General features: G+C 42.6%; 1 protein-coding gene across 2 annotated transcripts in view; it reads left to right on the forward strand.

Annotated features, from left to right (window-relative positions):
- The window catches only part of COL15A1 (collagen type XV alpha 1 chain), a gene marked incomplete in the record, with an annotated part of 278,369 nt that extends 272,622 nt beyond the window's left edge, over positions 1-5,747 (forward strand). For both annotated transcript variants that reach the window (XM_034761429.1, XM_034761430.1), the window contains 6 exon segments: positions 639-767; positions 932-991; positions 1,531-1,590; positions 2,581-2,766; positions 4,943-5,058; positions 5,467-5,747. In XM_034761429.1, the coding sequence (XP_034617320.1) occupies positions 639-767; positions 932-991; positions 1,531-1,590; positions 2,581-2,766; positions 4,943-5,058; positions 5,467-5,683 (768 nt within the window).
- Between the last annotated feature and the right edge of the window lie 10,186 nt (positions 5,748-15,933).

Here is a 15,933-nt window from a genome sequence, read left to right on the forward strand (position 1 = left end):
TAGTCTGTAGCAGTGCATTGAATTCTTCCATCCTAAGTGCAGGACTCTGCACTTGTTCTTGTTGAACCTCATCAGATTTCTTTTGGCCCAATCCTCTAATTTGTCTAGGTCCCTCTGTATCCTGTCCCTACCCTCCAGTGTATCTACCACTCCTCCCAGTTTAGTGTCATCTGCAAACTTGCTGAGGGCGCAGTCCACGCCATCCTCCAGATCATTAATGACAGTATAGCCCTGCCTATAAACAAGGCTCTGTTTGAACTGCAAAGACAATTTGGCAGACTCCTGCTACCATAACGCCCTACCTGCAAGAGCGCAGATAAGAAGTACTGTGTTCCTGCTAAGGGCTCAGAGTTCCTATTTTCACACCCAACCCCAAACTCCTTCATGGCTGAGGCAGTCAATGAATGTAACAGGCAACTACCAGTCCAGATCCACCTTTCATGATAAGGGCCAAAAGAAGTGGATGCCACATAAACAAAATTGGGTGAAATGAGCTAATACAGGCTTTATAAATATTTACTGTACAGAAAGTCTATTTTCATTCTATGACTTCTATTAATTTCCAGTTCAAAGAAAGACTTAATTTTATCTGCAAATGTCCTTATTTTTGATTATTCTGTTTCCTTGTTATTTGACAGGTTACAACATTCAGAAATATTGATGGAATGTTGCAAAAGGTTCACTTAGTGGCAGAAGGTACATTAATCTACCTGAGTGAAAGTAGCGAGGTATTTATCCGTGTTCGAGGAGGATGGAGAAGATTGCAGGTATTATTGCATCATGTAGTTCTTCTTCTTCAAGTTTGGTTTTGTTGCAAATATTCTTTAAGGGGCGAGTGTGGGTGCTAAGATTATCCTTCAGCACAGTTTAAAGAAATATAATTCATTCATGTATATGTTTTTGTTTATCTCTTCATTTTGTGTTCTTCCAGCTTGGGGAATTAATTCCCATCCCAGCTGATAGCCCTCCACCTCCAGCAATTTCAGGCTATGTAAGTGCAAAATTGTTCATGGCTTGTGAAAAACTGCATTGAAATATTACAAATGGGAAAAATGTTTTGCAGATAGGCTCCCTCTCAACGGGATTTTTCTCTACTGTGGATGGCCTGTCTTGTCTCACTCTGATTTTCATTTGAATCCATCCCAACCATGTTGTCTTCATACTAAGCACTGTCTGTTGCTGTGCATACATTCAAGTGCATTCTGGCATTGATACAGATAGGCAGATTAGTGTTAGTATTATAGACCCACATTCAGGAAAGCATCCCTGTTCAAGACAGCATGTAAATACATGCTTGTGTGACTTTCTAAATCAGGACCTTAGTGTGTAATATGTATCTGAATTTAAAGTTGCGGGATGTTATGCTCAGAGTAATATGACTTTATATTCTATGTGGTTCAATTTTTATTTCACTACAAAAAAATTCTGCAGTATTGCCAACAACAAGCTGGAGTAAGAAAGTTGTCTTTTTTTCTGTGATTTGAGCATTGTATCTTAACTCTGATTTATTTCTGTATGTTGAACTAATAGGGATTTCAGTCTCTTCCAGCACTAAGACCAGTTTCAACTATTAATCATGGAAAACCAACAGTAAGTAGAAGAATTACAATAGAGGCACTATTACAGCTGCATAGCTGAGATTTGGGCTTAAAGCAGGGATTAAACCTTTGTTTGAATTTTTAAATGTATCCCCTCTGAATTTATAGCAATTACACTGAGAATTTTCAGTTACGTCTTTTAGTTAGTTTAGAAGCTATGAAAAACTTTAAATATCTTCTTTAAGAATTGTTTTTGTTATTCTAACCTTTCTTCATGTCCTCTAGCAAATGCATTCCTGATTCTGAGCTCTGAATATGGACTCACTTCTATACTATAACAAAATCTAGGACAAAGGCTACGTTTAAAGTTCATTAATGTTGATTTAACATATTTTAGTCATAGCTATTCCTGTTTTTGCCATGAGGACAATTGGTGGTTGTTAGTTGTCAAATGGATGTTTCAGAATATAAATTTTCCTCTGTAAAAATTTGTTTAAATATTTAGTCAAGATCACAGAATTACTGCATCTGAAAGAATAACATATGATCAGAGTTCAGCTTCTTACATTGTGATTAAAGAATGCTTTTCCTTGTGGTTGATTACAATGAATGTTTGTGGCCATTGCCTGGCTAGGTCCTTAACTGTATTTATTTCCTTGTAATGGTTGGGCTCTTATAAGCAACGTGACAATAACTGTGTTTAGCAAATCTTAACTGTTGTTTAAAATGGAAGTGTTTTGGTTTTGAAATGATTTTATGGTTGTCTAACTTTTGAAGATAACATATTGCTGGGGTGGGCTGGCTCAGCAAGCTGAACATGACTTCTTTAAGAAGTGTGATGTAATGGTGGCAAATATACCTTCATCACGAAAGGTTAATCTAAATAGTCTTCTTTGGAATGTACTAACTATTATGCTCAGCTATTTGTCTTTCTGCTTTTCTCAAGGGCACATTTTCCTTATCAGGGTGGAGGCAGATTAATTGCTTAATAAATGTTATAACTTAAACCTGAAATCAGTGAGTTTTTTTCCTTATTTTCCAGCTGCATTTGGTGGCTTTGAACTTGCCACTTTCTGGTGCCATGCGAGCTGATTATCAATGCTTTCAACAAGCCCGAGCGGCTGGTTTAATGTCAACATACAGAGCTTTCCTATCATCCCATTTGCAAGATCTGTCTACAGTTGTGAGAAAATCAGACAGATACAATCTACCAATAGTTAACCTTAAGGTAAAAACAAATGCTTTATTTGCTGTATAAAGGTGGTCTCTAGCAATCCAAAAATCTTGGAAATCAACTGAGGTAACAGACTTTTTTTTGCTTGCTTCTTGGCTCTGAGCTGTTTGGTCATAGTATCTTATAAAGGAAAAGCCTTGTTTTTCCTATCTGTATCCTTGTGATAAGCATCACTATGCAATGTCTTACACTTAGGCTAGAAGCAGCTGCATTTTCAGAGTTTCTTTTTCAACATTATAAGGCTAATGGTAGAAACAAAGCAATGAGAATGTTTGGCTTACAGTGAACTGATGCCAAGGCAATGGTATAATATGTAACTTTTTAGATGTTTTTCTTTCAATAATCCTGTTTTGGAAACAGCCTTAGAATTCTTACCCCCCAAGGTGAGTCTGTTTCTCAAGGCCATACACTAGCCTACACCTTCTAGTCTGCCTGAAGAGCTTAATAGATTACGGTGACCACATGTCCCATCTTTAATGATTGTGGCCACATTCAGCTCTTAAGCAATAGTTAAACTGGATTTACATCACGATAACTGAGCAGAATCTCACTTTTTCTAGAATCTGAGTCATCTTGTGGCGTCCTACACATACACACGTGTGCCAAAGCACAGCTCTGAAATACTGGCTGGCTCCCAGCACTAGCCAACAGGCCAGTTGGCTTGCAGGAGTGATATCTGACCTCCCAGCACTCAGAAGGTTGGAAGGTTCCGTTCCGAAACCCCCTGCAGTTCGGAACTCTGGGAGGAGGAGTCTCCAAAATAAAAATTTATCTTGTTGTGATTGGGATGAGAAATGACTACTCCAAGGCAGTTCAAAAATACAGTCATCTTGTATTACAATTAACCAGTTGTAATGGCCCTAGAACGATTTTGGTTTTACCAGAATCTGCATTAACCATTAAAAATTGTTTTCAGTTTTCTCTTCAGGTAGAAGTCAGGTTTTATAAGGAATGTGAGAATTTTCAAATAACCTTTTGGACCATCACAAGGACGAGTGAAATTAATCCCACCCTCTGACTTTGCCTGCTACAGTTTTAACACCTCTTTAACTTCACTTCTCTAATTTAGTCATTCCAGCTATAAGAAAAATGAATTTACTGCAGACACAGACACAGGTGCACTCAGCATGAGACCAAGGCAGGGGGGTAGCAAAAAGGGTAGAGCAGAGAGGTGAGGTATGCAGGAACTAACTTGTACAAGGCCTTTCAAACAAGAAGCTTTACATTTGGTGAAGGAGAGAGAAGAGTCGAAAGTTACTCTGAGATTGTGAGTTAAGGAGGACAGAAGAGGTGTAGATGATATAGGAAAAGGGTTGGAATGTGATTCAGGCAGAGACAATTGTGAAAGGAAAGAGAGAGGCCTGGGACAGAGAGGTAGCGCTGAAAGCTAGCAGTATAAGGGTGGTAGTTTGAAATGAGGTCTCCTAGGAATAAAGTGTAAAGATTGCCGTGAAAGATCACGCTGATGGAATCATGAGTAAGGCTACGATTTAGTCATGGCAGTCACGGATTCCGTGACTTTACCAGACCGCCATGACTTCTAGGGCTTCAGGAGGAGGAGGAGGGACTGAGCGCCAAAGCCCTGCAACTGGGGCTGGCTGGAACCAGGACACTGCATCCAGAGCCCCCGGCTTCCTCTGGGGGGCTGCAGCCGGGGCCGGGAACTGCAGCTGGGACCGTGCGCCCCAGACCCGTGTCCTCTGGGTCTTGGCGGGGTCTGCAGCCGGGGCCATATGCCTCAGACCCGTCACATCCTGGGCTTGGCAGGTCTGCAGCGAGGGCCGTGTGCCCCAGTCTATGGGGGCCGCACACCCCTGTCCCGCAGCTGGGTGAGCTCTGGAGCAGGGGCTGTGTGCCCTCTGTGGTTGCGCCCCCTGCTGCAACTACTGAAGTCGGGGGTCGGCCTGTCATTCCCCACCCCCCCATGGGACTCCATTCCTCCCCCCTACCCAATCCTCACCCCCGGTTATTTGTAGTAAAGTCACGGACAAGTCACGGGCTCAGTGAATTTTTGTTTATTGCCTGTGATCTGTTTGTAACTGTGAAAAAATCTTAGCCTTAATCATGAGTATTTTGAGAAGCAGAAGAGATTTTGGATTTATAGAATACCTCTAGCATTTCATAATATGATAATAGCCTTAGTAAAAGATGGCTTTTAACATTTCAATAGGGAGAAATACTCTTCAACAACTGGGAGTCTGTGTTTACTGGCAGCGGGGGACAGTTCAACATCCAGAGTCCAATATACTCCTTTGATGGGAGAAATGTCATGACAGATCCATCTTGGTAAGTTCACACTGCATTTTCTGTATTACATGAAATGTAGTTTTATTAGCTGATAAGTATCAAAATGCCCTGGGCTGCTAGAAATGTGACAAAGGTTAACTTCCCCCTTCTCCTCTCATCCTTTCTGTTCCTTCTCCTCCATTCCCCTCTTCTTCCATTCCAGCTCTCCTATTGATTGCTGATAGGGACAGGATGGAGAGAAGAACAGGGAATAGAATATCTCTGATGTCCCAATTTCCTCTCTTTCCATCCGTATCTTTGGCCTCGCTTTGCTTTCTACGCTCTTATTGCTTCAAGTGAATTTACAGCAGGGGTGCAGAGACACAGGCTGCTGTAGATTTAGGCATAAGATTTAATGTACAGATAAAGGATTGTTTCAGGAAAATAACTTTAAACATTACTGTTTAGGCCACATAAAATCATATGGCATGGTTCAACTGCAAATGGGATCCGGCTAGTTAGCAACTACTGTGAAGCTTGGCGGACAGCTGACATGGCAGTTATGGGACAAGCATCACCACTGACAACTGGGAAACTTCTGGATCAAAAGCCTTACACCTGCAGCAATAAGTTTATTGTTCTGTGTATTGAAAACAGTTTTGTATCTGGTATCCGAAGAAAATAATTAATCTGTTGCACATAGAAAACATTTGAATTTTATTTCATAAAACCTTGACACTGAAATTTAATTTTTAATGGTGTAAATATTCTATTTTTTTATTGCACATTTACAAATAAAACCAAAGAAAGCGTACCTCAAGACAGAACACTCCAGCAGGGTGGAATTCAGGCCTGGTTTAGAGGGCTGGCAGATGGCCTTTGGTACCACTTAAACCCCACATAGGGGCTGCATGGAGAGTCAGCAGGCTGAGCAACCATGCAGAAGTGCCTGCTAATCCCTGGTGTGCTGTGGATCTGGTCTCCATGTTGGCTGGGGATGAAGATCACTTTGGGGACGGGCCACGTGTGATCTGAGAGCAAGACCAAGGGAAGGACCACAAATCCATGTTTGTTCAGATCTACTGGCTCTGGTACCGCAATCAACCAACCCAGCCCATAACAGCCCTCCACCCTGGTGGTAGATTGTAGGGGATGAGTTTCATCTCCCCTTTCCACCTGAATACTCAGATATGGGTTATTTTTTAAAAATGACACCCTAAAGCTAGGGTCCCTAAATTCTATAGTGCTGGGAGTTTTGAAGGCGCTTGCTGCCCCATTTCAGTGGAGGCTGGCTATGAACCTGACAGCCTGACTTCAGGCTCCCATTCTTTAAAATTTGGCATCGGGCTTTGTGGGAGGATTGAATTTCACGATCCATACTTTGGTGCTACTGTTGTCAGGAAACCCCCAGCAATGTTAACAGAAAACATCTTGATAGTACTAATTGGTTTTACTGTCACAGCTGAGCACAGTAAATGCAGGCACAAGAACCATCTGAACTTTATTCATTCCACTGCATCATAGAGGAAGCTTTTTCTTAGTGTAACAGACACTGCTGAGAGACAGACACCTGTCATGTTTTCTTTAAAATAGGTTTTAGGCAATGTTATCCCATTAAGTTATATATAAAGTGACTGCCTTGGTCTCCTGCCCCCCTGGTGAGACTGTCACTTTTTCACTGCTATTATTCTTGTTAATATGAACTAATCCGTACTTATAGAAATGATCAGTAAGTATTAATGTCTCACACAAACAGTAGTACCATAACATTTCTATGTCTTATCTGTATTTTCCTACAGTATATTTTAACTTAAGATATTTACTTATTGCCATAATCTATCAGACTGTAACTATAAAAGATGAACTTCCACATTATCATTTTGTAAGTATAAGCTAGAGACTAGATTGGAAATGACTCTTCTTTTAGATTTTGTGACTCATTTGCCATCAAATCAGTAATTTAATACTCCAGTAGCTACTTACATGCAAGTGAAGATTTCCATCCATATGGCTTTTATTATTATAAATGCATTGGTTTTTATATGATGTAAAAATATGAAATCCAGTTTTATTTTTCCATTTTAAGTAATACAAAAGCATCTTTCCTGGGTTATCTGAGTCACCTGTTTGCTTTCTCACTGTAAACGTCCATTTCATTGCTATAATGTACTAATGAGGCAACGCTGCCTTTTAATCACACTTTACTCTATTTTGAACAACGATTCACTCTGCTCATTCAGGCTTCGTGCCTGCAGAAGGCCAAGCGTGCCTGGGAGGTGCTGGGCACCTTCAACCCCAAACTTGGAGCTGAGGATCCTGCAAGGTGCTGAACCTCAAGTGCCCTGATCCTGCCAGACAATCTAGGCTGAGTCCCACTGAGGTCCGGGAGATTTCACATGGGTGCCAGGGTCTGTCTGCAGGGACTGTTTGCAAGACTGGGGCCTTAGCAATGTATTCAGCTAGCAGTCCTTGTCCTGCTGAAGAGTGAGATTGTTAGTGGCACCATCAGGATGCTAGGGCAATGCTAGTGATTTCACTGTATTAGTGGTTTCTCACCTTAATAAGAAAGCCTCATATAAGGACATATTGTATTCTCCTCAGGTATTACTCTACTTTAATAATTAGAAGAACTTTACTGAGGTTACATCTGTACTACCACTTATGTTGGCTTCTCCCGCTGACATAGACCATGTCTACACTACAAAGTTAAGTCGACTTTATGTAAGTCTCATAGACTCATAGACTCATAGACATTAAGGTCAGAAGGGACCATTATGATCATCTGGTCTGACCCCCTGCATGCCGCAGGCCGCAAGACCCTTCCCTGTACTCTACCGTTGAAGTCCCCAGTCCTGTGTTTTAGTGACTTCAATCGGCTGAGACCCTCCTGCTAGTGATCCCTGCCCCATGCTGCGGAGTCGACATCGAGCCTCCGATTTAAGCAAGTCAATCTTGCGTGTCCACATTACGCTCATTGTGTCGGCGGAGTGCATCCTCACTAGCAGCACTTGCATCGACGCATGGAACACTGCACTGTGGGTAGCTATCCCAAAGTGCACGTAGCCGAGTGGAATTTTGGGTTGGGCTTGCAGTGTCTTATGGGACCAAAACATTGGTGCGGGTGGTTATGGAAACATGGGGTTAGCCTCCCAGGATGCACTTACCTCCCTCCCTCCCGGAAATCAACGGCAAACAAACCAAGCCTTTTTTGCACCTTTTTTCATAAGCCTGGGTTACCCACATGGGCGCCATAGCACGATAAGCATGGACCCTGCTCAGCTGTACACAGTTGTTGTGAGCATTACAAACACCTCACACCTTATCCTGAAGCATTTACGCAGCCAGGAGCCGCCATGCAGAACCATGTGATGCCACGCAAGCAGCCCGGCTGGAAGACCTAGAACAGAGCAATTTGCAGTTGCTGGCAACAGTCATGCATCAACTTGACACTGTTGAGCACCATTTCTGGGCCCGGTAAACAAGCATTGACTGGTGGAACCGCATCATTATGCAGGTGTGGGATGATGAGCAGTGGCTGCAGAATTTTCGAATGCATAAGGCCACTTTCCAGGAACTGTGTGTTGAGCTTTCCCCAGCCCTGAAGTGCAGCAATACTAAAATGAGAGCTGCTCTGACAGTGGAGAAGTGAGTGGCGATAGTTCTGTGGAAACTTGCAACGCCAGACTGCTACCTATCATTGGGGCATAAATTTGGAGTGGGTAAATCTACCATGGGATCTGTTGTGATCCAAATTTGCAAGGCCATTAACAGGCTTCTTCTAAGAAGGGTAGTAACTCTGGGCAATGTTCAAGACATAATGGATGGTTTTGCTGCAATGGGGTTCCCTAACTGCAGTGGGGCGATAGAACGCAAATCCCTATCTTGGCACCAAACCACCTTGCCAAAGAGTACATAAACCGCAAGGGTATTGCAAATGCTGGTGGATCACAGGGTCCGTTTTACTGACATCAACGTGGGATGGTTGGGAAAGGTGCATGACGTGCACATCTTTAGGAACTCCGGGCTGTTCAGAAAGCTACAAGCAGGGACTTTCTTTCCAGACTGCAAAATAATCGGTGATGTTGAAATGCTAATCCTGATCCAGGGAGACCCAGCCTACCCCTTGCTCTCATGGCTCATGAAGCCATACAAAGGCAGCCTGGTCAGTAGTAAGTACCGGTTCAGCCATAGGTGGAGCAAGTGCAGAATGGTGGTGGAATGTGCATTTGGATGTTTAACAGGTTGCTAGTACTGTTTGCTTACTAGGTTAGACCTCAGTGAAAGCAATATCCCTATTGTTATTGCTGCCTGCTGTGTGCTCCATAATATCTGTGAAACAAAGGGAGAAAAGTTTCCGCTGGGGTGGAGCGTTAAGGCAGATCACCTGGCAGCCAATTTTGAGCAGCCAGACACCAGGGCAATAAGAAGAGCACATCGAGAGGCTCTGCGTCTTTGTGAGGCTTTGAAAACTAGTTTCAGCAATGAGCCAGAGACACTGTGTTGTTCCTTACCAAACTGTCCCCTCCAGTGCATTTTCTCCCCTGTAAGCACCACCCCCACCAACCACCATGTGTTTAATGAATAAAGAGCCTTTTCCCCTCCATCCTTTATGTTTTATTATGCACACAAACACACAGAGACAGCAAAGAAAAGTGAAAAGAACAGGAGTACTTGTGGCACCTTAGAGACTAACAAATTTGTACTCCTGTTCTTTTTGCGGATACAGACTAACACGGCTGCTACTCTGAAAGAAAAGTAAGATAACCTGGGGCAAAAGGGCTGATGATACTGTGGGGGGAGAAACAAGGAAAGTTTGCTTACAGATGCACTGCAGTAACAATCAAAGGTGTGGGAATGGGCACCTTCTGGTCCTAGTACCCTCCCCTGGTCTTGAATGCAAGGGATACCGAACTCTCCCACTCCTCCCGCCTCATAGGACATTTGTGGGAGGAGAAGGTAGAACTGGGCGATGATGGCAGCAGGTTCGGCATAGGCTGCAGAGGGACTCTAGCATCCAGCTGCCTTTCTTGAACCTCAGCCAGACACCTCAACATTTCTGATTGCTTCTTCATAATCCGCAGCATCTCTTCCTGCGTGGCACGCTCTTGTTCCCTGCATGATCTCCTGTCCTCCCTGTCCATGTCCAGGTTCTCGGACAGTGTGATACTCCATGCTCTGAGCTCTATCTTGTCACTCTCGGAGGCGCGCATTAACTCATTTAACATGTCCTCCCAAGTCTTCTTTTTCCACCTTCTAATCTGGGGAAGTCTATGTCCTGGTGTGGAGGATGCGCCGACAGACAAGATTTCAGCTGCAAGGAATGCAAAGCACAAGGGTAACATTGACAGTGCATACATTGTTTCTGCTGCAAGGTTAATTTTTTTTTTTTTAATAAAAAACATCCCTCAATACACTTCACCGCAAGCCACAACATAATCACAACCGCTGGCTATTGCAAGAGTCAGTTTGCTGTTCCAGCCATGATGAGTAAAGCCACGAGGCATGGGCCAGAGGTCTTGTCCTGCTGCTTTTATGAAGACATCCTTGGGATCACAGGTTGGAACTTCAGAAAAGCCATAGCTTCTACTACTCATGGGAATGGGCTTTTTTATGCCGATGGGAGAGCACAGAGCAGTGGTTCTCAACCTATTTACCACTGTGAGCCACATATGCAGCTCTCTGTGTGTTATGTGACTGTTATCCACACACAATATATATATATATACTACCTGTATGGCTCTGAGGATGTCACATGGGTCGCAGCTGTGTGTTGATTGGGCTGTGGGTTGAGAACCACTAGCATAGAGCATCTTCACCACATGCACTGAAGCGGTGCTGCTGCTGCACCGGTACAGCTGAGCTGCTGCAGCGCTCTAAATGTAGACATGCCGTAAGTAAACTTTACCCAGTGACAGGTTTCTCACTTGTAACCTCTTTGGGGTACAGAAGGCAGTGTCCTGTGCTGAAGAAAATGTAATTATACTGAGGATGTTAATCTCACTTATTCACTATGGGTCAGCACAAAGTATATGCCCCATTTAAGTCCCAGCAAAATAGGACTTACAAGGGTCATAGACCTTGTAGTTGTCCAATGTACTGGAGTGAATGTCAATCTGTCTGTAAAGCAATCAGAATACTGGGACTGCATGAGGGACAGGATAGAGAATGATCCAAAAACTAAGTATAGGAAGGACAATATGTCAGTGGTAGACCATCATGTGGAATATTGCATTCAGTTATGGTCACTTCATTTAAAAAAAGTGATAGAAGAAACTGACAGATTCAGGAGACAAGATAAGAATATGCAAAATAATGACTGGTATTGAGAAGGTATAGCAGGAACTTCTATACACCCTGTCTCACGCTACACCATGGGGCCATTTAAGAGCAGACATATGCAGCCCTCCATGCCTGGGCAGATACATGGCAGGTTCTGCTCTGACAAATGTTCAAGTAAACACATTGTGCCAAATTTAGACCTGGTATAAGCAGGTGAAACGGTTGCCCTTTACCCTTCTACACCAGGCTGAGAAAAAATAAGTTAACAAAATTAACAGTAATTAGTAATTTTTAATTATTGCAAAGAGAGAGATTGTCCGTGGTTAGGGTACTAGCCTGGAATGCAAGAGAGCTCAGGTTCAATTCTCAGTTCTACTAAACACTTCCTGTGTCACCCAGGGCAAGTCACTTAAACTTTCTATGGCACAGCTCCCCATATGTAAAACGGGCATATAGCACTTGGCTAGCTCACAGGATTTAAGCTTTGCTGATTTGATTGGTCTGATTTATTTATTTCCCCAGGCTCACTGGGTGGCATGAAGTGAGTGTACTGTCTCTCTCTGTTGGTCATGGCTATTCACTAAGCCCAGAACTAACTGCCTTACCTGGCAGAAGCAGCAACCATTGGCAGGACATGATCCATACATCAGTGCAGAACATAGGCTGCTGTTGCATTGGGCAGAACCGGTTTTAGGTGCAGGTGAGCAGAGTGGTCATCTTGGCTGCCAGTGTCCGGGGTGGGCACCACACTACTGTGCCGCTAGGCCATTTTTTTGGTTCTAGCACTCCAGTGCACTGCCAAAAATGTTTCCATCCTGACAGGAAAAATGCCTAGGGCCAGCCCTTGTGTAGGGGCACCTGCTGTGCCCACACATCAGCAAAAGAGCTAATGTCAACAGTATAAATCCCCTCCCAAAATGGTGATAGTGCCAGTTATCAGAAAGCTGATTGTAACCAGCAGATATCATGGAAAGAAATCACTAACTTTAATTTAAAATAGTACCCCAATGTCTATTCTCATTTACATCTGTCCAACCCAGCAAAGACCAGAAGGTTGCCCAAGACTGTAACACAGCAGAATTTAACTTAATATTTTAAAATAAATTAACATACACATGCCAAAACCTCCTCATCTTATCTTTAACAGAGGCAATTGTTTTGCATTTGGGGCTGGCCCCTGCAAAAAAGCCAGGCATAACTTTGTGAAGAATATATAAAATCATGACTGGTTTAGAGAAAGTAGATAAGGAAGTGTTGTTTACTACTTCTCATAACACAAGAACTAGGGATCACCAAATGAAATTAATAGGCAGCAAGTTTAAAACAAACAAAAGGAAGTATTTCTATACACAATGCACAGTCAACCTGTGGAACTCCTTGCCAGAGGATGTTGTGAAGGCCAAGACCATAAAAGGGTTTAAAAAAGAACTAGATAAATTCATGGAGGATCGGTCCATCAATGGCTATTAGCCAGGATGGGCAGGAATGGTGTCCCTGGCCTCTGTTTGCCAGAAGCTGGGATTGAGTGACAGGGGATGGATCACTTGACGATTACCTGTTCTGTTCAATCCTTCTGGGGCACCTGGCATTGGCCATTGTTGGAAGATAGGATACTGAGCTAGATGGACCTTTGGTCTGACCCAGTAGGGTCGTTCTTATGTTCTTATGTACTGGGGAGGCCAATGATAGTTCAAATAAGCACTTGGAGGTTAAACTGTAGTGGATGGTAAATTGAATGAGTCAGCCACACTACAGCAGAAGAGACGCTGTTGAACATAACATTTCAAAAGAGACAGTGCTACATTGTCTGGAATTAATGAGATTGTGTAGAACAAGCAAGATTATCCCTCTCCTCTACACTGGTGAGGCTTTGTTTGAAGAACTGCCTTGTATTTGGGGTGCAAAAGCACTTCAAAAAGAGACACTGACAACTTGGAAGAAGTTCAAAGAAAAGAAACAGAGAAGTAAAAATAAGCTATTGTGTAACTGAGGCATGATTGCCACAAGTTGCATTGGTTTAATTAAAGGTGTTACTTTAAGCAAATTTAATCCACTGCAACTGTTATAAAATCAAATTTAAGAGGATATATTGGTTTAGTTTGTCCTTATAAATGGAGAATTGAGCACATTCACTTTAGAAAAAAATGCTCATATGTGTCTATTTATAAACGGAGGTGACAAAACGGGGCAGTTCACAAAAGTCTAATGTGTGAGAAGCAGGTCAATAATATCAGAAATGTAACCTTCATCTGGATTGAGTGACTGCACCAACAGTACCTTATGGAGTCACGAAGTTATATTTTTAATCATCTGTTGAATGCGAGAGCAGGGTACTGTGTGGCAATGATTTGCAGCTCTTTAGTCCATTTGTACCACCTACCTTCAAATAGCACAAAAGTTAGAGTGGTGGTGACTTCTATTTTTAAGTGTTTATTTGACATTTTAACATGGTTTATTACAGACTCAGCTGTCCAAAAAAAAGAATCGTGAGGGACAATAAAATAAAGAAGGGAGAAGAAAGATTTTCAGCAAATCTTGAGCTAGCTAAGCCACAGTTAAAGGGGGAAAAAAGATGATGTCTGGAAACAGACATTTCATGGCCTGAGCTCCCACTTTCAAAGCTATCAATGTCTAAATTACTGCACATAGTAATTAATCTATTCAATCACTTTAGGCGTACATTGTTAAGTCACATTGGATCTTTCTTTTTTTTTAACCAGAGAAGGTAATCATCTTCGGGGGAGATACCCTTAAGGTGAATTATTATGACAGCATAGCTAATAGAGGGTATCACATAAGGAAATATGAAAATCAGAGTGATTGGTCAAATCCTTTACTGCATTATCCACAGAAGTATTTTCTTTGGCCTCAAGCTCACAGACAGAAATTGTTTTCTGATCGAGGAGCCCTCTCCCTTACTCAAAGCCTTGCCCCTCTAGATTGAAGGAGGGCTTGTCCTGGCTTACTGTAGTACAAGCACATTTCCCAGGAAGCCACAGGGCTCTGAGACCCTCCAACCAGATCCCACTGACCTGAGAATCTACGCCCTAGATGGTAAGGATCCTATGACAGATTCATTGAGTGGGGAGACTCCCCATTAGCACAGAGTGGAACCAAGAGGATAGCTGCATTTGTGCAAGTTAGTGCTAGTGTAGACAATCCATGCCTAGTTAACCATGACTTGTGCTGGCACAGTTTATCTCAGTGTGAAAGCCCAGTGTGGACAAGCCCTTAGTAAGGTGACAACTCCACTTTATCTAAAAAAATTTGTTTTATAAAAACAAACCCTCAAGACCCACAGAAAAATGTTCCCCCTGTTATTCTTTTAAACTCCATTGAAAACACTGTTTTTACAGCAAGGACAAATTTCCATCAAGTGTTTACAACCCAAATGTTACAGCATTGAGAACTTGGAAGCACCTTAACTGATTTTCATTGTCCAAGATAAGAGATGTGCAGACTGTGAGAGAGTCATAAATAGGTAAAGAAATACTTGTTTACAAAATATGGCTTTCAGGCCATGTCCCCAGTAATAGCATTTTGCATTAACCTCCCTGTGCACATTAATGAAGATTTACCTTTTTAGATTCTTTTCATCTTGGTTACTAGGCTGAAATATTTGTATAATAGTTACAGCAACAAATCCAGTTAAATCAGTATACAGCCCCAGTAGTAATGCTCTGCACAGCCATGTCAATAATCCAGTTCTGCCTGCTCTCCAGCTTGGGAGACGAAAGGAATGTCTTACCCCTCATCCCCAGCCCCACCCCAGAGCCAGTACCCCCAGCCAGAGCCCTCATCCCCTGCACCCCAACCCTCTGCCCCAACCTTGAGCCCCCTCCTGCACCATGAACCCCTCTGCTCCAACCCCACCCTGCAGCCCTCACCCCAACCTCTGCCCTACCCATAGCCTCCTCCCACACTCCAAACCCCTCGGCCACACCCCATTAATTTTGTGTAATAATAATCAACAATGGATAGATTCTTAATAAAGTTACCCAGAAAAAAAGAACAAAAGGGTAATTCATCAAGTGACGGCCTGAGTTCGACACCCAGCTTGCAAACTGAAGTTATACAGAAGAAAGATGCGGCAATCTAAAAGATAAGAAAAGGAGTTTTCATCAATCTTGGCTATCAAGATTTACATGGTTGGAGTACAATAACGAATTAGAGCTTTTTGCTTTTGAGGGTTATTGATCCAAGAGTGCTTGATTGTTTCCATATTCAAAAAAGTATTAATAAAGTTGATATTCTTAGTTAAATAAATTTGTCTTACGATAGTGATCTTGTGCAATATAGGGAAACTGTTGAATGCTTTCTGTTTCCAGTCCATTTATAAATTATTTTAAAAAATATATATCAGTTTACACGGCGGGGGGAGGGGGAAGGGAGAGGACTTGGACCCATTCTGGGCACCACCAAAAATTATACAAACCTGCTGCCACTAGCTTTAATCTAATAAGTGCACGTAACAGTAGTAGAAAAGATGTGGTGGCATTGACGTCAGCACAGGTAATAACTTGAATATGTACCCAGGGTCCTTAGATGGGCTCACACAAGCCCATGCCCCCAGAACTTCACTAATCTAGCAGGCCTGGGTAACAATAGTAAAGCTAGCACAGGCACGCCTACCAGCACTACAATTACACCTTAGTT

The sequence above is a fragment of the Trachemys scripta genome, chromosome 2 (genome assembly GCF_013100865.1).
Source record: "Trachemys scripta elegans isolate TJP31775 chromosome 2, CAS_Tse_1.0, whole genome shotgun sequence".
Classification (NCBI taxonomy): Eukaryota; Metazoa; Chordata; order Testudines; family Emydidae; genus Trachemys; species Trachemys scripta.